The sequence below is a fragment of the Hyperoodon ampullatus genome (assembly GCF_949752795.1).
Source record: "Hyperoodon ampullatus genome assembly, chromosome: 12".
Taxonomy (NCBI): domain Eukaryota; kingdom Metazoa; phylum Chordata; class Mammalia; order Artiodactyla; family Ziphiidae; genus Hyperoodon; species Hyperoodon ampullatus.
In genome coordinates this window covers 69,530,825-69,557,595 of record NC_136925.1, presented here as the reverse complement: position 1 = coordinate 69,557,595, position 26,771 = coordinate 69,530,825, and the positions used below count along the sequence as shown (strand labels likewise).

General features: G+C 35.8%; 1 protein-coding gene across 1 annotated transcript in view; it reads right to left on the bottom strand.

Annotated features, from left to right (window-relative positions):
• UTRN (utrophin) overlaps nt 1–26,771 on the bottom strand; it is a gene marked incomplete at both ends in the record, with an annotated part of 450,045 nt that overhangs the window by 38,712 nt on the left and 384,562 nt on the right. The window contains 5 exons of the mRNA XM_079716566.1: nt 9,733–9,844; nt 10,756–10,922; nt 12,705–12,862; nt 17,070–17,155; nt 23,219–23,420. Coding sequence (XP_079572692.1) covers nt 9,733–9,844; nt 10,756–10,922; nt 12,705–12,862; nt 17,070–17,155; nt 23,219–23,420 — 725 coding nt within the window. The remainder of the gene's footprint in view (nt 1–9,732; nt 9,845–10,755; nt 10,923–12,704; nt 12,863–17,069; nt 17,156–23,218; nt 23,421–26,771) is intronic.

Below are 26,771 nucleotides of genomic sequence, written 5' to 3'. Positions count from 1 at the left end.
CATTACCTAGTTTTGTTGTAAGTGTTATCCAGAGGTTTGGTTTTGCTGTCTAGATCTCTGTCCCTTTTTATGTAACTACTTTACAAATGGGAAGAAAATGGCAAAGGCAAAAGAGACTGAAAACTCTGAAGCCACTGCTACCACCATCTCCCCCAAATCCTTCTGGACTCATTTTTAACAAGCACATAAGAACTCTCATATCCATATGAGGACTGTCCTTCAAATTGTCATTTTTGGAAATCTAATGAAGGTGACTCACTGTGAAAACCATTTAAAAACTGAACCTACACAGACAAGTGGGTATGTGAACACTTTAAAATATACTTTCCTCTGTTATGCTGCTATTAAGAAGCAGTGAGATAATAACGAAAACTTATTTGGATAATGCTAAGTAGTTAGTTCTTGACTTGCTCCCCACCAACTAGTACAAATCAATTATTTAAGAAGTGTTGCTGAATTATAAAATGTAGCCTGGGGTAAGTCTGTCCATGTAACTCTCTACCCAAATCCCAAAAAATCCTGTGTAAGCTGGTATGAGATGATTTTTCACTCTTGAGTTCTATTTTGCCAACCAAAGTTGGGGGTATTTTGAATTTTCCTCTGTTTTACTCCTTGACTGGGAACAAATATAGACTTCATATAGAGCAAAATTTAGAGTTAGAGAACTACAAATAAAAAAAACAAAACCATATTCATTTTAAATCTCCTCAAAATTTCTTTGGTCAATTCATGACTTGGGATGGCACTATTACCTAATTTCTTAACAAATACTCCCAACATTAGACTTTTAACTTAACTACAAATATGCATAAGTTATAGACAGAGGAAAACAAGGAAGAACAAGGAGGAAAACCAAGATTACATAAGAAACAACACAGTCTTTGGCACATGAGTAGAATAATTATTATTATTTGGATCATGCACAAATACAAAAATCATTGTTGAACAATACCCTCATTAGCAGGAATTACATCTTACATATAGAAGTCAATAGTCCCAAACGATAGATGTATACTTCTAAAGAGAACATTTCATTATCATAGGGCTTATCTTAAAGACGTTCCAATAGTTTTTTAAAAATTTCAAAACAACCTCTCAGTTTTGCTTTAAGTTTCCTAGATTTCAACAAGTTGAAATTCAGACACACTGAATTCTATAGGTAGGATGAAATTAGTAAGATAAGCTCAGAGTCTTTCCAGTTCTAATGGAAAAATATGAAACTAAAATATTAGCATTAACAGAATCATCAAAGGGTCAAGAATAAGTAATGAGTTAACTAAAGTAAAATGGATTTTGCTCAAATGTCACTTTAAAAGCTAACAACAGGGCTTCCCTGGTGGCACAGTGGTTAAGAATCCACCTGCCAATGCCAGGGACACGGGTTCGAGCCCTGGTCCGGGAAGATCCCACATGCCACAGAGCAACTAAGCCCATGCACCACAACTACTGAGCCTGCACTCTAGAGCCCGTGAGCCACAACTATGAAGCCTCTGTGCCACAACTACTAAAGCCCGTGTGCCTAGAGCCCATGCTCCACAACAAGAGAAGCCACCGCAATGAAAAGCCTGTGCACCACAATGAAGAGTAGCCCCCACTTGCCGCAACCAGAGAAAAAAGTCCCTGCGCAGCATCGAAGACCTAATACAGCCAAAAATAATAAAATAAAATTTAAAAAGTAAAAAAAAAAAAGCTAACAACGATGTAAATGCACTCAACTTACTGGGAAAATAATGTAAGTGGGCAAGAACCGAAAACCCACCTTAGGATGCTGAGATCAGAGAAAGAGCAATGAGGCTGTGTTTTCAGCATATTGGCAAACATCCCAAGTCTCATCTGAAGAAGTAAGAAACAAACTACAATAACTCAATGGAGAGCTTTCCAAAGAATGAATCAGCATTTTCTATATGTGATGTTTATAGTCTTATTAATACATTGATGCTGGCAGGGGTGGAGAGGGTTGGACAAAACAACTATTTCTAGTTTTTTCCTTTATTCTTTTTGTTTTTGTTTGTGTCTTGCCAACCATATACAGTTGTAAAGAAAAGATGTTATTTCACTTTTAACTTTAAAAAGAAAACTTTTTCTATTTTTTCAGTAGAAAACTGATTTTTCTACATTTTCTAAAAATACTGAAAATATGAAATCTTGGGGGTTTTCTATTTTATTTCTTTTTTATACAGCAGGTTCTTATTCATTATCTATTTTAGACATATTAGTGTATATATACCAATCCCAATCTCCCAATTCATCCTACCACCCTCCTCCCCCGGCTTTCCCCCGTTGGTGCCATACATTTGTTCTCTACAACTGTGTCTCTATTTCTGCCTTACAAACCGGTTCATCTGTACCATTTTTCTAAATTCCACATACATGCTTTAATGTATGATATTGTTTTTCTCTTTCTGGCTTACTTCACTCTGTATGACAGTCTCTAGGTCCATCCACATCTCTGCAAATGACCCAATTTCGTTCCTTTTTATGGCTGAGTAATATTCCATTGTATATATATATATATATATATATATATATATATATATATATATATACACACACACTCCACATCTTCTTTATCCATTCATCTCTCGATGGGCATTTAGGTTGCTTCCATGACCTGGCTATTGTAAATAGTGTTCAATGAACATTGGGGTACATGTGTCTTTGAATTATGGTTTTCTCAGGGTATACGCCCAATAGTGGGATTGCTGGGTTATGCGGTAATTCTATTTTTAGTTTTTTAAGGAACCTCCATACTGTTCTCCATAGTGGCTGTATCAATTTACATTCCCACCAACAGTGCAAGAGGGTTCCCTTTTCTCCACACCCTCTCCAGCATTTGCTGTTTGTAGATTTTCTGATGATGCTCATTCTAACCTGTGTGAGGTGATACCTCATTGTAGTTTTGATTTGCATTCCTCTAATAATTAGTGATGTTGAGCAGGTTTTCAGGTGCCTCTTGGCCATCTGTAAGTCTTCTTTGCAGAAATGTCTGTTTAGGTCTTCTGCCCATTTTTTGATTGGGTTGTTTGTTTTTTAAATATTGAGCTGCATGAGTTGTTTATATATTTTGGAGATTAATCCTTTGTCCGTTGATTCAGTTGCAAATATTTTCTCCCATTCTGAGGGTTGTCTTTTCATCTTGTTTATAGTTTCCTCTGCTGTGCAAAAGCTTTGAAGTTTCATTAGGTCCCATTTGTTTATTTTTGTTTTTATTTCCATTACTCTAGGAGGTGGCTCAGAAAAGATCTTGCTGTGATTTATGTCAAAGAGTGTTCTTCCTATGTTTTCCTCTAAGAGTTTTATAGTGTCTGGCCTTACATTTAGGTCTTTAATGCATTTTGAGTTTACTTTTGTGTATGGTGTTAGGGAGTGTTCTAATTTCATTCTTTTACATGTAGCTGCCCAGTTTTCCCAGCACCACTTATTGAAGAGAGTGTCTATTCTCCATATATCCTTTCCTCCTTTGTCATAGATTAGTTGACATAGGTGTGTGGGTTTATCTCTGGGCTTTCTATCCTGTTCCATTGATCTATATTTCTGTGTTTGTGCCAGTACCATATTGTCTGATTATTGTAGCTTTGTAGTATAGTCTGAAATCAGGGAGTTTGATTCCTCCAGCTCCATTTTTTTCTCTCAAGATTGTTTTGGCTATTTGGGGTCTTTTGTTTCTCTGTACAAATTTTAAGATTTTATGTTCTAGTTCTGTAAAAAATGCCTTTGGTAATTTGTTAGGGATTGAATTGAATCTGTAGATTGCTTTGGGTAGTATAGCCATTTTCACAATATTGATTGTTCCAATCCAAGAGCATGGTATATCTCCCCATCTGTTTGTGTCGTCTTTGATTTCTTTCATCCGTGTCTTATAGTTTTCTGGTCTTTTACCTCCTTAGGTAGGTTTATTCCTAGGTATTTTATTCTTTTTGTTGCAATGGTGAATGGGATTGTTTCCTTAATTTCTCTCCTTCTGATATTTTGTTGTTAGTGTAGAGGAATGCAAGAGATTTCTGTGCATTAATTCTATATCCTGCAACTTTACCAAATTCACTGATTAGCTCTAGTAGTTTCCTGGTGGCATTTTTAGGATTATCTATGTATAGTATGTCATCCACAGTGAGTTTTACTTCTTCTTTTCCAATCTGTATTCCTTTTATCTCTTTTCCTTCTCTTATTGCCGTGGTTAGGACTTCCAAAACTATGTTGAATAATAGTGGTGAGAATGGACACCCCTGTTTTGTTCCTGATCTTAGAGGAAATGCTTTCAGTTTTTCACCACTGAGAATGTTGTTTGCTGTGGTTGGTCATATATGGCCTTTATTATGTTGAGGTAGGTTCCCTCTATGCCCACTTTCTGGAGAGTTTTTATCATAAGTCAGTGTTGAATTTTGTCAAAAGCTTTTTCTGCATCTATTGAGATGATCATATGGTTTTTATTCTTTAATTTGTTAATATGGTGTATCACATTGATTGACTTGTATATATTGAAGAATCCTTGCATCCCTGGGATAAATCCCACTTGATCATGGTGTATGACCCTTTTAATGTGTTGTTGGATTGTGTTTGCTAGTATTTTCTTGAGTGTTTTTGCATCTATATTCATCAGTGATATTGGTCTGTAATTTTACTTTTTTGTAGTATCTTTGGTTTTGTATCAGGGTGATTGTGGCCTCATAGAATGAGTTTGGGAGTGTTCCTTCCTCTGCAATTTTTTGGAAGAGTTTGAGAAGGATGGGTGTTAGCTCTTCTCTAAATGTTTGATAGAATTCAACTGTGAAGCCATCTGGTCCTGGACTTCTGTTTGTTGGAAGATATTTAATCAGTTTCAATTTCATTACTTGTGATTGGTCTGTTCATATTTTCTATTTCTTCCTGGTTCAGTCTTGGAAAGTTATACCTTTCTAAGAATTCATCCATTTCTTCCAGGTCGTCCATTTTTTTGGCATACAGTTGATTGTAGTAGTCTCTTATGATGCTCTGTATTTCTGCGGTATCCAGTGTAACTTCTTTTTCATTTCTAATTTTAGTTTTATTGCTCTTTGCTATTGTTTTCTTTGTTTCTGTTTCATTTATTTCTGCTCTGATCTTTATGATTTCTTTCCTTCTACTATGGGTTTTGTTTATTCTTCTTTCTCTAGTTCCTTTAGGTGTTAGGTTAGATTGTTTATTTGAGATTTTTCTTGTTTCTTGAGGGAGGATTGTATTGCTATAAACCTCCCTCCTAAAACTGCTTTTGCTGCATCCCATAGGTTTTGGATTATCGTGTTTCTGTTGTCATTTGTCTGTAGGTGTTTTCTGATTTCCTTTTTGGTTTCTTCAGTGATCTCTTGGTTATTTAGTAATGTATTGTTTAGCCTCCATGTGTTTATGTTTTTTACTTGTTTTTCCTTGTAATTGATTTCTAATCTCATAGTGTTGTGGTCAGAAAAGATGCTTGATATGATTTCAATTTTCTTAAATTTACTGAGGCTTGATTTGTGACCCAAGATGTGACCTATCCTGGAGAGTGTTCCATGTGCACTTGAGAAGAAAGTGTAATCTCCTGTTTTTGGATGGAATGTTCTATAAATATCAATTAAATCTATCTGGTCTATTGTGTTATTTAAAGCTTGTGTTTCCTTATTAATTTTCTGTCCAGATGATCTGTCCATTGGTGTAAGTGAGGTGTTAAAGTCTCCCACTATTATTGTGTTACTGTTGATTTTCTCTTTTATAGCTGTTAGCAGTTGCCTTATGTATTGAGGTGCTCCTATGTTGGATGCATATATGTTTATAATTGTTATATCTTCTTCTTGGATTGACCCCTTGGTCATTATGTAGTGTCCTTCCTTGTCTCTTCTAATAGTCTTCATTTTAAAGTCTATTTTATCTGATATGAGTATTGCTACTCCAGCTTTCTTTTGATTTCCATTTGCATGGAATATCTTTTTCCATCCCCTCACTTTCAGTCTGTATGTGTCCCTAGGTCTGAAGTGGGTCTCTTGTAGAAAGCATATATATGGGTCTTGATTTTGTATCCATGCAGCAAGCCTGTGTCTTTTGGATGGAGCATTTAATCCATTCACATTTAAGGTAGTTATCAATATGTATGTTCCTATGACCATTTTCTTAATTGTTTTGGGTTTGTTTTTGTAGGTCCTTTTCTTCTTTTGTGTTTCCCACTTAGAGAAGTTCCTTTAGCATTTGTTGTAGAGCTGGTTTGGTGGTGCTGAATTCTCTTAGCTTTTGCTTGTCTGTAAAGCTTTCGGTTTCTCCATCGAATCTGAATGAGATCCTTGCCAGGTAGAGTAATCTTGGTTGTAGGTTCTTCCCTTTCATCACTTTAGGTATATCATGCCACTCCCTTCTTGCTTGTAGAGCTTTTGCTGAGAAATCAGCTGTTAACCTTATGGGAGTTCCCTTGTAAGATATTTGTTGTTTTTCCCTTGTTGTTTTTAATAATTTTTCTTTGTCTTTAATTTTTGTCAATTTGATTACTATGTGTCTTGACGTGTTTCTCCTTGGGTTTATCCTGTATGGGACTCTCTGCGTTTCCTGGACTTGGGTGGCTATTTCCTTTCCCATGTTAGGGAAGTTTCTGACTATAATCTCTTCAAATATTTTCTTGGGTCCTTTCTCTCTCTCTCTTCTCTTTCTGGGACCCCTATAATGTGAATGTTGATGCATTTCATGTCCCAGAAGTTGAAATTTTGTTTTATATCCCTATATATTAACCAGTATTGACAGGAACATACTTGAACCTGATACTTTAAAAGTAACATGTACTTGTTAAAAACCTCAAAAATGTAATACAATCTGTTTTAAGTGTTGTTAACTTTTTTTTTTTTTTTTTTTTTTTTTTGCGGTACGCGGGCCTCTCACTGTTGTGGCCTCTCCCGTTGCGGAGCACAGGCTCCGGACGCGCAGGCTCAGCGGCCATGGCTCATGGGCCCAGCCGCTCCGTGGCATATGGGATCCTCCCGGACCAGGGCACGAACCCGTATCCCCTGCATCGGCAGGCGGATTCTCAACCACTGCGCCACCAGGGAGGCCCAAGTGTTGTTAACTTTTAATAAGCTGTTTCCGGTCCTCCTCTCTTCTCACCAAAATCTCAACAAAACTCTCAGAACAAACTAGTCCTGTCCAAACTCAGTTCATAAGCAGAGAATTTTGCAATGATTCCATCCCTAACAATTTGAATGCTGGGAGTAGCTGATGTTGCTGACTTTTCTAGCAATAAAATTTTACAAATATCTCATCCCTTCTACCTGAATTAACATGACTCTCAAACCATCTTCTTATCTGGGCTAATGCTTCAGTTCCTGATAGCTATATTTACCAGCGGGTAAGTACTCTCTCTATTGACTTTCCCCACTTCCCCACTTTTCCTACGTGGATTGGGCCACTGCCCCACAGCAGATGCATACAGCCTATAATTACTTTTCTTTCCTGTTAGCTGTTAGCATGACTCTGTGTTCTACTTATGAACACATTCCCCTACATATTGTTCATAACTGCAATTTCATATTGCAGTTATGAACGAGATGAGGACTGTTGCTCCCATGATAACACCATCTCCCCTACAATCCTCTCCATCATGGGCTGTAAAATCAAAGGCCAAGAATAAAGGAGGTTTACACTATTTCCCCCTTAGCCTCAGCTTTAATATCTACTAAAATTGATATGCCTATCCATTCCCCTTTGACAGCACTTGGCCAGACGCCGCTATCATCTGTCACTTCTAAAGATAAACTGATGATCTTCTAAACACCATATCATCTCCAAAACCTCCTACGTCCTACTTCTATCACATACTGGGGTCTGCCCACATGTCAAGCTTCATCATAACTCAAAACATCTTTCAATCCCAAATCTTTAACTTGGAAAAACCTTTCACTAACTCAAACCTTCTGACTCTTACTCCTAATTCTTGCCCCCATCATCTTGATCTCTAGCCCCTCAACCCCCTTTGGTTTCTTCAACATGAGGATAGCCCAAATCAATCCCAGTATCATTAACATCTTTGAATAGTGCACCCCGTGGCCTTCAATCTTACCTACCATCTTTTAATTTCAAAGCCGCTGAGCAATGATGTAGTCACGGACTGCAAATCCTTGCCAACCAACCTCAGCTGCACTCTTGTGGCAATGGAGCAGTCAAATTACTCACCTCTTGGTGACTCATTCTTGCCCCCAGTAGCATTTCCAAGTGGTTCCCCTTTTCATTCATATTTAACCCTATCCAGCTCTCTCTCACTGTCAGCAATTGCATGAACTCTTATAAGTCATATGTGAAATTCATCACCCTCGCTCTCTAATTTAAAGAGCTATCTACTTTATGCCCTACCATATAAAAATGCTTTGAATTTGAATTAAATTTGGTTATTTACAACAGAGAATATAGACTTTAAAAAAAATCCAATTATGGTAATTTTCACTGTGAAATTAAATGATCATAAACTCTTATTCCAATAAAAAGAAACTTAAAATTTGAATATCTTTAATATAAAATGTAATTATTTTTAGAATAAATGTTAATCCCAGAATTCAAACATACAGTACACAGGTAACAAGAAAAAAATTTGAATATTATCTTGCTCCATAAGCTTAATTATTTTTGAAAAAATATATATAGTCCTGTTGGATCTGTCCACATAAAGACCTCTTTTTCTCTTTCATTATATTTTTTCTGTATCTCTAGTCCCCAGCAAAATGCCTGGTATATAACAGGTACTCAACAAATATAATATTCCATCAAGCATACAGAAAATTCCCCAAATGGAGTTAAACCACTAAATCCATGCCACTAACTTTGAACAAATCCTTACCTTCTCTAAGACTTAATCTTTTTTTAAAAAAAATAAGGATGAGTTAATTTCTTAGACTCTTTCCAGCTTTAATATTCTATAAATAGTATTTATAATGTCAGATATGAACACATTTAGCTTTTATGTACCAGAATTAACTAAGCATAGTAAGAAAAGTATGAGTCATCCTTGTCCCAAGGAATTAAAAAGATAGTTGAGGAGGCAAAAACACCAACACAGAAAACAATACAAGATAACACAGAATCAAATACTAACTGGTAAAGTAGGGGCTACTGTTAGAGGCCACAGAATGATGTGTTTTGGTGAGGGGAAGATGGAAGAATTTGGGAAGATTTCACACACAAAGTAAGAATCAAGCAGTTTTTGTGAAAAAGTGGGATTTGAACGAATGGAGAAATAATGGTAGCAAGCATTAAATGCAGTCTATGTCGGGCTTCCCTGGTGGCGCAGTGGTTGAGAGTCCGCCTGCCGATGCAGGGGACGCGGGTTTGTGCCCCGGTCCGGGAAGATCCCACATGCCACGGAGCGGCTGGGCCCGTGAGCCATGGCCGCTGAGCCTGCGTGTCCGGAGCCTGTGCTCCGCAACGGGAGAGGCCACAACAGTGAGAGGCCCGCGTAGTGCAAAAAAAAAAAAAAAAAAAAAAGAGTTTGCTACCAAGAATGCTACATTTAATATTAAAATACAGATATAAATAAAATTTAATAAATTAATTTTTCTGAAAAAAGAATAATTGTTTTGTGCTAATAAATTCAACATAATGTATTTGCTTAAAAGAAAACAAAGCAACAAAAAATATATGGTTAAGTTATCTTGAAAGGGATTTTTTTCCAAGTAAAGTTAAGTCTAAATAAACTGAATACTTTTAGACACTAGCTAATTCAAAAGCAATATGTTAAAGCAAAACCAAATAAACGAACACTGGCTCGGTACTCACAGGTATACAATATTCCACCATTGGGTAATGTAATTTGTGACCTTTTGCTGTTCGACCCGAAAAAAAGCAACTCTGGCAGACATCATAGTTAAAATGCTTTAGGCTTCTATACCTAGAGAGAAGAAAGGAAAATTCATTGGCTTGAAAGCCTATTATATAGTCCAAAACACTCACTTGTGGTAAGGAATTTCATTCATCCAAATCACCATGAAAATAAAAGTTATATTGGCTACAAATGTGGAATTTGCTTATTTAGTATTTTAGCTCCAAATTAGAAGAACGAGAATCTTAAATTTCACAAAGGAAATTAAGGAAACCATCTCCCAAGTGAGAAAAAAAGCAAATTTTTGTAGTTGAAGTCTCTAAAACATGTTTTCATCTGTTTCAACATAATGAGAAGACAAATATCCATGTTAGAAGATTTTCTGTAATGTTTGAACGTGAATGCAAAACAAAAGAAGAAAAACGAGTTATGTTTATTAGCTTGACACATCAAAATTTAAAATATCACTTATACCATCAATAAAAAATGAGTTTCAAAATTCCCTGACAAAGGCTTCTTGTGTGAAAGTCGGGTTAATGTAGTTCATGCCAAACTTGGCCGAAGTAACATGAAGTCATTTGATTACTTCTCAGTTAGTATTTAAATGCTAAACTCCTGCTTACCAAGTTTGACCCCAAAGTCTTAGAAAATCACCAAATTCCATCAGGGTCATATATGTATAATGAGTCATGCAATTATTATTCATGAACACTTCTGTAACCTATGTAAATAGAAACTCAGAAAGATCTCTGGTTCTGGAGCAAAACAGTATAAATAATAATAATAAAATAAGCTTCACGTATTGGCTCTTTGAGGGAATGCCATTTTCAGATGGACTGAATGTGCTGAAAGCATCCCATTTCTTCAGGAGGCAAACCCCCAAATGGGAATAAGTGGGAAGGAATGATGGACATACACTGAAACTATACAAACAGAACAGAAAATAGCCTCCTACCACCACTGGTAGTAAATCAGCCTACCTGAATCCAACAATTGGACATTCTTTACAGATGTTGCATTTGGCCTGATGTTTTGCAGTCTCAGCTGCTGCCACTCGATGTAGAACCGGCAGCCAAACCATGGACTGTGGTTCCAGACGCATCCAGTCTACAAACTCTTTCACACTTATCTCTGGCTTGTTGTTATTCTGGTGAAGAAACAAAAATGTTAAAAGTGAAGAAAATGTCTTCATTTAAATTGCAACAGGTGTTGCTGCTTCAAAATCTTCTGAAAATCTGTATAAAAGTAAAAAGAGAGTTTATATAACTCTTTCTAGGTCAGTTAAATCACTAAATATTTAAGGTTCTTCAAGGAAAAAAATTCTAAAATTTAAAAAGAGAAAAAGAAGAAATTGTCATTATGAAGAAAGAAAAAATCGCAATACCTTAATAGACTTAGATTTTTAAAAAAGAATCAAAACCCACACAGTTCTAGGTACTCTTCACATAGATATTTTAAAACTATAAAACTCATTCATCTAAAACAGTAAACATCTGAGAAAGTAAAGACTCACTGATAACTTCCTAAACTTGAAGGCCATTATAAACGCCAATAAAAACTGTTATCTCATTGTCCTGCTCCAGCCCTGTTACATCATACCAGGAGCACATTACGATGAATATACTTTGCAGGATTTCCAAATGTATCAATGATAAATTGTATGAAATGTCTTGGTCTCTCTTTAAATCTTAATACTAAGTAATTTTCACTTGTGCAAAGTTAAATTCGTACCAATGTCCTACTCCTGCTGTTGTCAAGGTCATTCTATGAACCAGAACATATGAGAATCATATTTAGAACTTTCACTTGGTAATTTTTGTATCTCTAAAACAAGAAAAAGGGCCATTATAAAATGTAATAAACCATAACATCAATTCTTCTTAAAGAGATGGTGTGAGCATTTTTCTCCTCAGCAATGATAAATCACTAGACATGCTTTGGCAAAATATCTGTAGGCTTGTATTTTATGCATACTTATAACATCGGTAGAAGCATTTCTAAAATGCTTCTCTATACAGTAAGCATCAAAAAAGAAACTAACGTGCTTTTCCAGTTTAATATCAGTAACTTAAATCAGTATAAAACTTGTGTACATCATTCTCCTTTGTACATATGTTCTCAAAGAAAAGAGTGCAATTTCAATAACATCTTTAATTTACATTACATTTTAAAAAAATCTTGCCTACAAGGAGGTCAGGGCATTTTTTTTCATTTATTTAGCAAACATCTATTAAGCAGCTATGATGTTCAAGGCACTGTACATAGGGATACAATAGTAAAAAGAAAGAAACAGTCCTTGTTCATGGAGCTTAGGTTTATATAAAAGAAAAAAACCACTAAACAAGTTAAGTATATAATTCAGTATGTTTTGATTATCAATTTTAATGAGCATGATAAGAAGGCAGAGGAGATTCAGGTGAATAGAGTAGGGACACATAACCTCATCTGAAGGAGTCAGAGAAGGATTTTCAGCAGATGTGAGATTTAAGGGAAGATCTAAAGAATGAATAAGGATTAGCAATGTCAAGGGAGTTTGTGGGTGGAGGGTAAGGAAGAACATTCTAAACAGAGGGCACATGTCCCAAGGCACTAGGGCCGGAATGAAGGAACTAAAACAGCACGGCTGGAAAGCTCAAGGGGACCAGTGGTATAAGATGAGGCTGGGGCAAAAGCAGGGCCAAATCACAGCAATCTAATGGCACATGTTAAAGATTTGAGGTTTTAACCCTTGAGGAACAGTAAGTCTCCTTGAGGGGGTTGCTGTTCCTTGAATCAAATGTGCCTTAAGAAATAAAATAAACTTACTGGGATGGTACTAGCAGCTTCCACCACCTGGTTCCAGCTCAAGTCCCCTGTTCCATTTCTCAGAATATCCTCAATACCATTCCCCACACATTCTATACACCAGTGATCCTTCAGGAATGTTTACCTGTTGGAAGCAGCTGCGAACACTGGGTTCAATATTACTGCCCCCAAAAGCTGCTACTTCCCCCAGTTGCCGAGGGATCTGGATGGCATCATGAAGTAACAGGCCAAGCTGTCTCTGGTCACACATTTCTGTGGGTCCAGCCACTTCCTTAAAGAGATCTACAAGGAGGAGAGGCAAGAGGTTAACCTCCATCTGCCTGTTCTGGAATTTTAAGTAAAATATACCTTTGGTTATGTGGAATGAACAATGTAGATTAAAAAAAAACTTATGGGGACCTGAATTACATTAGTTGTCGCCTGAATTCTGGCAAGCTTAACATTCTGCATATTTGTAATCAGGAACTGGTTAACTACATGTTTCCTAAAACGATCTACTGCAGTGTGTAAATACATATAAACAGACCAATAAATACAAATTTCCTTTTTAAATGGTCCAGTGTATGCATGCAGGTTCGTTCAGTGGTCTCTATAAGGTTTCCCTTCCGATTGAAAAAGACAGACAGCTAAAAAGAAGCTTTCTTTATGACTTGTTAAAGGAATGAATGTATCTTAAGTAGCAAATTTTAAAAGATTTATCAACTTTTTGTATTCACTCCTAAATTCAATATTCATTGAACATATATATTTTAATTTCTTTTAAAGATTTCTATACTCAAAGCTATTTTGCATAAGAAACATTAAACAGTATAAGGAGGTGTCTTTTATTTTTAGGGGTTATTTTTTTAGGCCCAATCAGTCTCTCATTCCTTATTAGCGATAAAAATGATTTTTTACATCATTTCATGTAATAAATACATTAATTCAAATGTAAAGGACTTAATGAAAACTCATGCATACTTTCACACAGTTCTTAGGCTTTTCTATTCATTAAAAAAAAGATGTTTAAAAAAGTTTTTGATTCAGTAAAATAAAAACTCTTTTCCTCCTTCTAGAATTGGCTTATCTTCTTTTCATCACTTACAGTATTTTGAAGATGAAAATTATTACCATATTTCCAGCAACAAAGCTAATATATTCAAATAAGTTACTTTCGGAGTAGGGAGAAATTTCATGTAAAAACAATCCACTTCATTATAGAAACTAATACTTTTTGGAAAGAAATTTCCAAGTTCTAAAAATTCAAAATCACACAAATTCTAAATGGTTTTCATGTGAAGTTTTCCAAGAAAAAAAGAATGGGGAGTAAATATTTATTGGATCCTAAAAACCATTTTCAAACAATACCTGATAAATGAATATCAGATCAAAAGGTATCATTCCCTTTTTTTAAGGAAATAAGGCTAGATCTAACACTGTCAACAGTAAATTTTCAAACAACTAAACCAAGCTCAGTGATACTGACACAGTAATTATAATGAAATATGACTTTAATTATAAGCATACATAGGGAAAGCAAATTCAGTAAAATATACATTTAATTTTTGTTATCATTTGTTCTCTTAGGTGGTTAGAGTTCTACTTGCTTCTTTTCATTTGTCAAAAATAAGACTATCATAGACAGAAAGTATTTATCCAGGATTCTTATTATGATTCTCATTGTAAACCCGTTCCTGAGAAGAGGCCTCCTAAGTCAATACAAAGTTGATGCATATGAATAATAATAATCTGTAGAGAGAAGTGTACATATTCAGCAACATCGATCATGCCCAGCTTTCCTCTTTTGAGGAAGATAGCTATACTACTATGCCACTATTTAGGTAAAACTACACACAAAACATAAGAGAAAAGACTCCTTAACATTCTGACATATTTCTGAATTCTTATGAAAGTTCACATGTTGATGTTACAGTCAGATACGAAAAGGAGTATCAGGATGTGGGGATGGATCAGAGGAATGTTCCAATCTAAAACCCAAGTTCCAATAAGTAATCACAGAAGAGACGCAAAAAGTCATTCGAAAGGATCTCTGTAAATGTGTTGCTGATGAGGCAAGGAAGCCACTGAGTTACAAGCAGGAAGGCCAGAGTGTTGTTAGAACCTAATCAAGGGCCATTCTCAAAAAGGCACGAAGAGAAAAGGTGTCACCAGGGTAAAGACACTGAGGTAAGCCATTGCAAAATCAGCGTTCAGTTGGATACCAACTGACCCAGAATAGCACCTCTGCCATTGAGTTTGGAGTGCAAAGTGTCTTGAGTATTAATTCCAACAAAGAAAGTAATAATGAGGAAGTGTTCTGATACCACTAGGGAAATCAAAACTGGAATCAGAGTTGCTAAGGACCTCAAAGTAAAAAACAAAACAAAACCCCAGAATATTTCCAGAGCCTCAGTACTCTGAGGAAAGATTTAAAGATTTCAACCCAAAGATTTCTTATTTAATTAAGTTCTAAATGGCATACTTCATGGATTAAATTAAATATCAGAAATTTTCATTGCAGGGCTTCTGCTTCTCCTGTTATAATCTGAAAATTCAATGTGGAATTATACAGAGATTTGTTTCCCGACATTTGTAGAAAGAGTGTCCACTGTAGTACGAGTGTATGAGTACATGTACGCTGAAATACCTCTTCATTTGAAAAATTATGTGCTTCAGAAATACGTGTGAAGGTATGTGTATAGATAAAAGACATTTTTTATATATTGCATAGAATTTTGTTTTTGCTCTAGAACTTTAGCCATCATGTTGTAACTCTTTCTTTTGGCCTCAGATTACTCCAATAATCAGCTTGAAAAATACAGGGAGGAGGCATCTTTGATCTAGAAAAACAGATCACCCTTGCATTTTAATAAGATTCATGATAAACTTTGAGGTTGGATTTGCACTCTTTTCAGAGTAAGTTGAGCACCGTAACATAATTGCTACTTTCAGAGAACCCTAAATTCTTTTAGGAACACATGAAAACCCCAAATCACAGTTGATTTTTTTTAAAGTCCTTTTCTAATTTGATACACTGACGTTTTCATTAACATTTTTCTTTCCCACTCATTATAGAAATAACTTTTTTAGCTTTGAAAATTATATCTTTTGACAATTATAATGCTGAAGACAATTTAAATTCTAGATAAAGTGCCACCAAACAGAAGCCTGTGCAAAGCTTTTTTCTGCATGGCTTACTAGGTTCTGACTCCATCAAGGCACCTTGCCTCCTGATCCTACAATCAGCTTTTCATTTCATTTTCGCTGACATTCTTGTCCAACTATCTAAAAAAAACAAGCCACCATGATCTAGCCCTGGAATTCAAAAACAAATTGCTTCACAGCCATCCCAGAAAATAAAAGTATTTTAAAATGTATGTATGTTCACAGAAGATGAAGAACCTAAAATTTATAGGACCTGGGATCAAATATTTTCCTGTTTTTGGTATCTCTCTATTCATGAAATATCCCTCTCCCTCTCCTTCGAAGGTATGGATATATCTATACAGAATCATATGAGGCTATGCATGGCAGGATCAATTTACTCACATTTTATAGATAAAATTAAATTTAAAAAATTTACAGTAATTAAGTGTTCGGAGACATAGCAGCAATTGCTACCATTTATTCAACAACTGCTATTTCTAGGTACTTTTCACATATGATCTCTAGTTGCTTTCAAAGCAAGAATTACTAGCGTCATTCTTTGTTGAAGAAAATTCACTAAATTTCAGCTCCCTGGAATGTGAAATGGAAATCTTATTACTACCTCTTAGCTGTCGGTATTCAGTGGAATCGTGTAACCTGCCCAGAGTCATCCAGCAGCCACTAAATTGTAGAGCTGAGATTTGAAGGCAGGTCTCCCTGGCTCCCGAACCTGTCCCTTTCCAAATGTCAAGATGCCCTGCATTAACTGACAGCTAAAAGGTCACCACTGATTTATTTGGTGAATAAGAACAAATATAACGAAATTTTAAAATATATCACTTTACTTTCTTCTACTATAAAATATAATTATTTGTCTCACTGTGACTGTAACAGTTCTAGTCCATGCTGATTTTCTTAAGCATTGGAAATATAGGGAAATAGAAAAGGTTTGGGCTTTAGAGTCAGAAATATCTGCGATCTAATTCTAGCCCCAAGATTCACTGTCTCTACAGCCTTGACTAGATTTCTAACCCCTCCCAAGAATTATTTTTTTCAGCTGGAAAGTGGAAATCACAATGCCTACATTATGGGGCATTTATGAATTAAATGAGATACAATCTGCAGTCAGTTCTTACTCCATCAATGCACCTCACATCTTGATCCTATAATCAGCTTTCCATTTCACACAAATTCACATCACTTTGCACTGACACCCTTTGTCTAGCCTCGTACATGTATGATCAGGGTTAAAAAAAAAAAGAGCTATTATTACTAGCAAATCATATAAAGTAAGTCTCTAATAAGTTGTTATTATCATTATTATTACTAAAAACATTATTGGTATAAGAAAGGTCTTACATACATCTGTATTTTTCTTCTAAGAGACCTTTGGAGAGAGAGATCAATCCAATCTTCAGACTCTGCACTCTTATTTTTCCAGTCCGACCCCTGAAATTATAAGAATCTCAGTGTGTTAGATGCATTTAAAACTGTATACAGTATGCTAATTATTTCTGAATATCTATTTCCTTGAGGCTAAATGGAAAAAAAACTGCATCTTAAAAATGCAACTTTCTATTCACTTTTATTAATTAATGTTAAACCCATACCATAAGTTTATGACGTATTTTAATAGTATATTTGACTTAGTCTGCAAGAATATACAGCCTGAAGTCACTTTACGTACAACATATGAACTAGGAAGAATAAAAGAAAGTAAAATTAAAATGCTAATTATAAAGCTAAAAATATTTCATTTTTATAAACACTATGAATTAAAATCTGTTAATAATTATAAATGCAAGATTCAAAATAATAGCTAGAGATATATATAATATGCATGTGATAATACAGCAAGAAAGGTATAATGATATATCTAAAAACAGATGTAAGAAAACTGACTGGAAAATTAACTATATGTTGAGGGCTATAACTTGTTGAATACTTAAAAACTTCTCGTCTTCATTGATTTTGATCTCTGTCAATGTAGTTTCTTTAAATTACTACTGCAATTATAATAGTCAATGATCTTAAACACACAGGTGTGCAATCTTTATTTGGGGAAGTATCAAATTATAATTAAATACAAAATGTATTAATTAATTAACACTAGAAAATAGCTTCATATTATGCCAATGAGAGACCATTTCAATTTCACTTATAATTTGACTGGAAGAATAATTTTATCTGTAAAAGCATAGAGTTATATTTACTCTGTCTTTTATCAAAGAATAAATGAGTTGTTTACCAAATGTCACACTGTACTAGATCCTGGAGCTGGGGAAAGGGAAATGCAGAAGCTACAAAAGTTAATCCATGATCCTTGCTATGAAATAACACATAGTCCAGAAAAAAATCAAGATATAAAGATTTCTATCTTTATTATTTCATATAAACAGGATCACAGTTTTCAGTTTCAGTTTTTACTGTTAATTTTCTTATGATATGTTTTCAATACGCAAGTACAACACATTCAAACCTATAACTAAATGTTTACATAATTACATGAATACTTAAAATTTAGTAATTCATGCTATTTAAAAACATAAATATTTGTACCATGTAACTTTAATTTTAAGCATCCTTATTGTCAAACTGTATTTAAGTCTGGCTCGTTGATATTTTTACTATTACTACTAACTGATATCTTTCATTCTCAAATTATAAATACTCAATTAAGTTTCTGTAAACATACAATGACATATAAAGTATGAAATAAATAAAAAAGGAAAACATGCTTAGGGATTGGTAAAATGTATTTTCAAAATAGTCCCTCAGGGCTTCCCTGGTGGCACAGTGGTTGAGAGTCCACCTGCCGATGCAGGGGACACGGGTTCGTGCCCCGGTCCGGGAAGATCCCACATGCCATGGAGTGGCTGGGCCCGTGAGCCATGGCCGCTGAGCCTGTGCGTCCGGAGCCTGTGCTCCGCAACGGGAGAAGCCACAACAGTGAGAGGCCCGTGAACCGCAAAAAAAAAAAAAAAAAAGTCCCTCAATAGCCTAGTGTTTACAATCTATACTAAATCATACCCAACAAACATATTGAACCCTTGCTATGTATGCGTACAACATTCAGAATTGACCTATAAAATAACTAATACTTAAATTTTAAAATAAATATAGCCATTATAAGCAGAAACCTAAGGTTTATATACTCATTTCAGTTTCCCACAATTATAGAAATACTAGTTCCAAATTAACCTTAAACTGAGCCATGCTATGAAGTGTGTTTGTATTTCATATTTTTTAGGTGTTTCCTAATTATCACACGAAAATAGACTATGTCTGTTTTCTTCCCTCCAAAAATCAGGAAATTTTATTCTCTGTACACAGTCAGACAATAGACTTGAAGAAAATAACAAAAGGCTGTGCAAATAGACTAGTACATGACTGTGGCTAAGGACAAAGTAATCCCTTAAGGGAAAAAAAGATCAAACTGGTACGTATTGGAGGCTGATCTCCAGTCTTTGGTGACAACACCAGAAGGGAACATCATCAGGAAGACTACTGAAAATGTCAACCATCCATTCATGGCACCATCAACGATTATGAAGGTTTACTGTGATCCCAGCATTGTTCTATGTTCCATAGGACCAAGAGAAAAGTGTAAGACATGATTCCTACCCATGACTAGCTGGAGAGGTGAGACAAGGAAACAACTAGAGAATCATAAGGAAATATTAGACCAATCTTATGCATGGAAATAAACGAGATAATTGTGGCTGACTAGTCATTAATGATTGGTGGTTAGTCTGAGTAGTTATTAGTCTCACAACATTTGATAGAGAAGATAAGTCTAAAATCAGACACTGAAGGCACGACACAGCTGGACTGTCCTGACTAGGAGAAAGTAGATTATGATAGGAAAAGCCCGGACAAGGGGACAGAGAAAGGGAATGTGAGCACCAGAGGCAGGATTCATCAGGTACAGTGAGAACTTGCATCAAGAGTAAATGGTTGATAAAGTTGTCCAGGTTATATGGAGCCAGAGGATAGAGGGCTTTGATGTTAAATAAGATATCAGAATTTGAAAGGTAACAGGGAGTCATTTATTGTGAGTGACATAACACAATATTTAAGTATTTGATTCCCTGATAGTTTTCATAAGTAACTCCTGAAATTAATTCAACCAGAAAGATATGTACCCTATAAATAAAATTATATCCGCCTTGAAACAGTGGGAAAAATGACTTAACACTGCATCAAATGAGGTTAATATTCTCTGCAGGGACAAAAATATTTAAACCAAGAAATCCAGACTACTGCTTTAAATCTTGATTTAAACAAATTTAATTTCCACTAAATTTAGAAGGGAGATTGTGGAATTAAGACTTTTTAGCCCAGGAAGATGAAGACTGAGAGAGGTTGTGAACTCATAAATGGAATCAGTTTTATCTTTATAGTTTATAAAGTCCTTTCTATATATATATTAGTTCATTTGCCCTTCACAATCACTTATGTATGTGAAACAAAGCAGATATTTTTATCTCAATTTTTCAGATGAGAAATTGAGATGCCAAAAGTTAAGTGGCTGTCAAGTTTTAAAGCAACCAGAACCAAAAATTTGGATTCTTTTCCTCTACAACAGAAGAAAATAGACTCTTTTTTCAGACAATTCAGAATATTAGGAGTTGGGTACATGTTAAAAGCTGAAAGAAACAGTAAACAATATAATTTATAAAGTACTGTCTTTCTTAGATATGGCAGTATGGTAGGAATAATCAAGTGATTATCAAAAAAGCTGAATATAGTTCCATATCTACTACTAATATGCAGTAGGTGGCTATGGGTAAACTGTCTTATCTCACTGGGTCAGTTTCTCAATCAGTAAAATGAGGAGGGCAGAATGGAAGATCATCAAAGTCCTTCTGCTTCTAGAATTCTAGGATCTCCTGTGTGTGCATCACTCATTATTTCAAGAGCTGGTTGAATATATTTCAAGGGCTGAAAATACCAGGTCTGGCTGCAACCAAAGCAGTGCAATAAAAAATATATGGTTAATAGATGAATGTCAGATTGACTGAATGAATGGACGGGTTAGATCATGGTACCATTTCCAAGGTTCAGAGACTTCTTAGGGGTCCATAACGTCCTGGTGCATTGGATGGAGTAGATCATAATTCCATCAGATTCTCAAAGGAAACTAATGACTTGAAAACAGTTAATAACTCTTGTTTGGATAAAGGAATGAGTCATAGTTGCTAGAGAAATTTAGGTAATCAACTCTGGCCATCTGAGACTACCATCATATGAGTAACTGTACTTTTTCCTTAGGTTAATTCATGATATTCCTCTCCAAGGTGGAAAACTCAACTGAATGGACACTGTTCTAACCTAGCATGGTCTTTGCTATATTTCTTTGGCATGGAAGGGAGATAAATCCTAAAAGCTTTTTGTCCTTTGAAAAGGAAAATTTCAAGATACTGTCTTTCTAAATAAGAAACAGTATCTCTGTGTTGCATTTCTCATTTGTTCACATTTGACAGTAGAAAGTGAAAATATGCCAACATTTAACTCCCTAGAATATGAATTACGATGTTTCACATACTGCTTCCTTCCCAACTAAGTGGCACTATTCCCTTTGGGCTGTCCAATGAAAACAGCATATATATGTGTTATGGGCTGAGTTACATCCACCTAAAATTCCTGTGTTGAAGTCCTAACTCCCAGTACCTCAGGATGCAACTATATATGGAGAAAGTCTTTAAATAGGTAATTAAGTTGAAATGAAGTCATGAGAGTGGGGACTAATCCAATATGACTGGTGTTCTTATAGAACATTAGGACACAGACACACACAGAAGAAAGACCATGTGGGAACACAGGGAGAAGACAGCCATCTATAAGGCAAGGAGAGAGGCCTCAGAAGAAACCAACCCTGCTGACATCTTGACTTTGGACTTCCAGTCTCCAGGACTATGAGAAATAAATTTCTGTTGTTTAAGCTAACTAGTCTGTGATACTTTGTTAAGGCAGCCCTTAACAAAGTAGAGTGTTAGAGCCACAGATGATGCTGAAGCAGGGTGATTTAACATCTTCTCCAGTTCTTCCCTAAAACATGTCTCAAAATACACACCTCTGGCTCTACCATACTCCATAGAGCTTAATGAAGTCCTTAACTAAGTATCCCATGACTTTAGCATTCTTCCTGGGACATAAAATTAAGTTATAGGCTTTGTAGTTAAAACACCTAATTGGCCAGTCATTTTAGTGAATTTACTATAGAAAATGTCTCTTAGAGGTTTAAAAAATTGAAGATCAACTTAACAGTGAATTAATGTTAACAGTCATATTTTACCCTAGGAGTATAAAAATTTGCGTTAAAATGAAATGTACTGAAAGATATCACACAGGGAGATAGTAAAGCCCACATTCATCATAGTAACAGAGATCCATGCTATCTGTTCTTCAGTGAGTTTATTAAGAGCCTCAAGCACACAATGGCTGTTTGATTATTTTAAAAAGAGACATTGTTATGATATTTGTCAGTATTGAAAGATAAAAGATTTTTCTAATCAAAAGAATAAATGAAATTTTAATTAACTGAAAGCTCTTGAAAGCTCTTGTATCTATCATTTACTTCTTATACAGAATCAATCAGCTGCTAAACCATGCGTGCATTTATGAACTATCATCTATCTTCTTTCTCTCTAAATCAAATAAAAAACTGATAAGCACAAATTTTCATACAGCTAATTAACAGAAAATAAAATTTAGAGTCTGAGAGAAAAACAACAGTTCTAGTTTTCTTATTTCATCTTTGCATACTTTAACCCCCTACCAGAAGAATGAATAATTCTTAATGTTTCAGAAATGTCAGCCCACAGCAGGTCTTTCTAGAATTGATTATTTTACAAACACATTGTCACATTTAAAAAAGCCAAATTAATGGCAAATGAGTTATGCTGAAAGCTGGGAGTGCTCTTTATGTAACAGTGAGCAGCTAATTAAATTACAGATATTGGAGTGTCCTATAGTATAAATTATTTAAAACACCATATATACACATAACCACCACTGCAATAAAAAAAGCTAATACCAAAAGAGAAATTAAATCCTTTTAACTGCCAAATTGCTCTTAAGTTGTCACACAAGAAACGCAGAGTGGATTATTACGAGCCAACAAATTTTAAAATTCATAACAATAACTACAAAATTTTGTCTTTTGAAAAAAGAAATACTATAAAACATTATGTAGGAAGGAAATCGGACTTCTTCCCATTAGGTTTCCCCTAGCATGGTGACTAAAGATGCTACAAATTTGACAGCCTTTATAAATTGAAGCAAAATCTTAAAAATCATAGATAGACATTCTTTTTTGTTCTATTGTTGGTTAAGAGCTCAATTTTTGGAAAGTCATTTCTTTTCAACAATTAACATAAATATTTCCACTGGGAAAAGGACTCTGAAAGAAAGTATCTTCTTAAAAATTCACTTTAAAAATGTAGACATTTTGCACTATCAACATATTTCACCCAATGACTGTATTTTAATGGGAAAAAATGCACTTACGTATCATATACATTGAGTAGCCAGTTGAGACACATATCCACGCAGAGAGGAACGTTGACCAGATTTTTATGCATTTGTTCAAGGCCATCATAAATTGTTGTCAGACAGTTGATGACATCTGGAACACTAAGAAGCTGATCGTTTTGGTTCAGCTTGTGCTGTTTGAAAACTTCATTTGTTGTATTCAACTCTAAGAGATCCACTAATCAGGTGAGAAAAAGGAATATGCACAGTCATTACATTATAGAACAACACTGAAACAAAACCACTGCCAGTCTTGAGTTTTTAGCTTGATTCTTCAATTTAAGAATCTATCCTTTTTCGCTAATTTCAATTTTTAAAGAAATAAATAGCATTTCCATTCTTACATCTCTAAACTCTTCTTTTATCCACATCCCTTATGTTTATGCTTTTGAATCTAAACTCTGCCACTTTTCAATATGACCTCACTTTTCACTCTTTGGAATGTAAATTTTTCCACCTTTACTTTTCTGGCTTTCCTCTCTTCAGCTTCTTTGTACTTTTGAATGTAGGAAAGCATAAATCTCTAAGTCTAATCCCAATGGTAGAACAGCTAAAATATGACATTGCTCTTTCTCCTCACTTTTGAGAATAGCCAGTTCACCTCTCATTCATCCTTTATATCACTGTGTAACTGATCATTCTTAAACAGTTTCTCCACATGCACATCATGAGATACAAAGTTCACTGAAGTTATTCCGTTAATAAAACAGGTTTGGAGAAAAATAATAGTTCTCCACTGCCTACTGAATCAAGCCTGATCTGTAAGGCCCTCAAAATCTGGCTCTAACCTGGGTTGCTTCCCATGATCCTTTGGCACATAGGCAACTTGTAGCTAGGTAGGATTAGAGGAGGTTCACAGTACAGGTCCACCCATCCACGGCTCTTCATGTATTTGTTCCCATTCCTTGCCCTTCATGGACAGAACCTCTACAGTGGGCATGGCTGGTGCTAGACTATGCAGGGTGGGCACATAAGGATAAAGTGGAGCCCTGCTCTCAAAGATGGCCAGTCTGAGAAGGAGGATAAGCATACTGATAACTTCACTAAAAGGGGTGGAAATGCCCTAAAAGAAGAAGACATAAGTTTCCACGAGAGCTATTACCACTAGGGGAGTGGAAGCAGCTGAGAAAAAGCTCCCTGGAAAGGTGGGATTTGAAATGGACCTTAAAAAGTAGCTAAGATAGGGCTTCCCTGGTGGCGCAGTGGTTGAGAGTCCGCCTGCCGATGCAGGGGACACGGGTTCGTGCCCTGGTCCGGGAGGATACCGCATGCCACGGAATGGCTGGGCCCGTGAGCCATGGCCGCTGAGCCTGCACGTCCGGAGCCTGTGCTCCACAACGGGAGAGGCCACAGCAGTGAGAGGCCCACGTACCGCAAAAAAAAAAAAAAAAAAAAAAGCTAAAATACAAGAGATCCATATAAAGCAAGGAAAGAATTCCAGGAAGAGAGAACTGCTTGAAAAAAGACAAGAATTCAAGGAAGTCTGGGCAGCTCTGGGAACCGATGATGGCAGTGTGGATGGTGTGTGGTCACACGTGGGTGGCACATAGTTACCGTGAGGTAGACGCACCGAGCTCAGGGGGCAGGCCATGTTGGCCTAGGGGGCGCCCTCCAAGGTCAGGAGGAAGAGTTTAGACAAAGAGAAGAACATTACATAATCTTTCCTTTCAATCAACTTTGAGTCATTCATTAGCTAACTGAAAACAGGAAAACATACTAGATTATCAAATTGCCATGTATTTATACATTTACTGAGTGTGGAGATGACTCTTCTAAATCTAAACATGTAGGTTTGGAAAATTACAGAACCACATGAACTTAAGGTCTGCTCATGGAAATTACTGCTTTATAAAATTCTTCCCCATCTACATACTTAACTTTTTAACGTTAAAAAAATAAACTTGGGAAAACTTTTTTTAATATATAAACAACTACTTTCTCTTTGCATGATACACAACTGTTCCCTCAAAAGCATGACATATTTTGACAGTTAAGTAAAATGAACAAATAGCTTCCTTTGTATTTTAACCATCGAATAACCACTAATTTTGATTTTTTTTTTTAAATAAATTTATTTATTTATTTTTGGCTGCATTGGGTCTTTGCTGTGTGTGGGCTTTCTCTAGTTGCAGTGTGTGGGCTTCCCATTGCAGTGGCTTCTCTTGTTGAGGAGCACAGGCTCTAGTCGTGTGCGCTTCAGTAGTTGTGGCACGCAGGCTCAGTAGTTATGGCTTGCGGGCTCTAGAGCACAGGCTCAGTAGTTGTGGTGCACGGGCTTAGTTGCTCCGTGGCATGTGGGATCTTCCCGGACCAGGACTTGAACCTGTGTCCCTTGCATTGGCAGGCAGATTCTTAACCACTGAGCCACCAGGGAAGCCCTAATTTTGAATTTTTTAAAGACATTTATGAAATGTGTCTACTCTAGCTGCTTAAATACCATAGAATGATTTTTTTCCCCAAATTATCTACAATGGAAAAGAACTGCTTTAAAATTATGCAGATTAAAATTATTTTTAAAACAACTCAACAGAGAGGCCATTTTTTTTTAAAAGAGAGAAACACACAAATATAGAACACACAAGTCTGGACAAAAGATCAGTCCATTTCCTCTAGATGTCAAATACATCACTGGTAAAATTTCAGCTAATTACAAAAGTAACCTGTGTAAGCTTCACATGAGTTCGAGATGGTGTCAGAAAAAAAAAAAAAAAGAACCATATGGAATTTTCATTGTCATTTTTACCTCATTTCTTGGCACTGTACACTATTTTCAATTATAAACTTCCAGAGGGCAGGAGTAAAATTCAAATTCATTTTTCACAGTACTTGACAAAGAGAGTGCTTAATAAATGACAGTGGCCACAGAACTATAATTCCTCACAGATATAAAGAAACATATTCAAATACTACCAAAATGCTCTAAGTTTTCTGAATTTCAACACTAATTATGCCAGCAACACAGCACTGCTATTACATCCCTACATGGCCTAAAGGTGAAAAAAAGACCAAATTCCAAAAAGACCATTTCCTGAATCAGGTTGTCCTTGTATTTCTTCTGGAAAAGCCTCCTTTGTGATACACTTTGTAGCTGTGACAGTAATTTGCCACATCCCACAGACTATCATGTCTTCAATTTTTAGTGATTTACTCTGACACTTTGCCTTCGTGCTTAAGCCAGGAATACATCTCCCTGAAGTGTGTCACATTTAGGTACCTTTAAAGACTGACTACATTTAAGTCACAGAAAATTATGATTTTCTCTTTTCAGAGGGAGACAAATGACAGCTCAGTCATGCAGCAAATGAAACAAATAGCAGAATCACTTTCTACCAACTTTCAGGCTTTTCTTTAAGCCCACAGTGAGGCAAAGGGGGTTGAATGGAATTGGATCATCATTCTCCTGTTCTGCAAAAACACACACCGTTTAGCATCCGACCTTGGGCTTCTATGACTCTCCTCCTCTCTGTTTGACTGTCCTTTCTTAGCACCTTTCCTATCTCCTCTTCCCCGGACAGCTCAGAAATGTCAG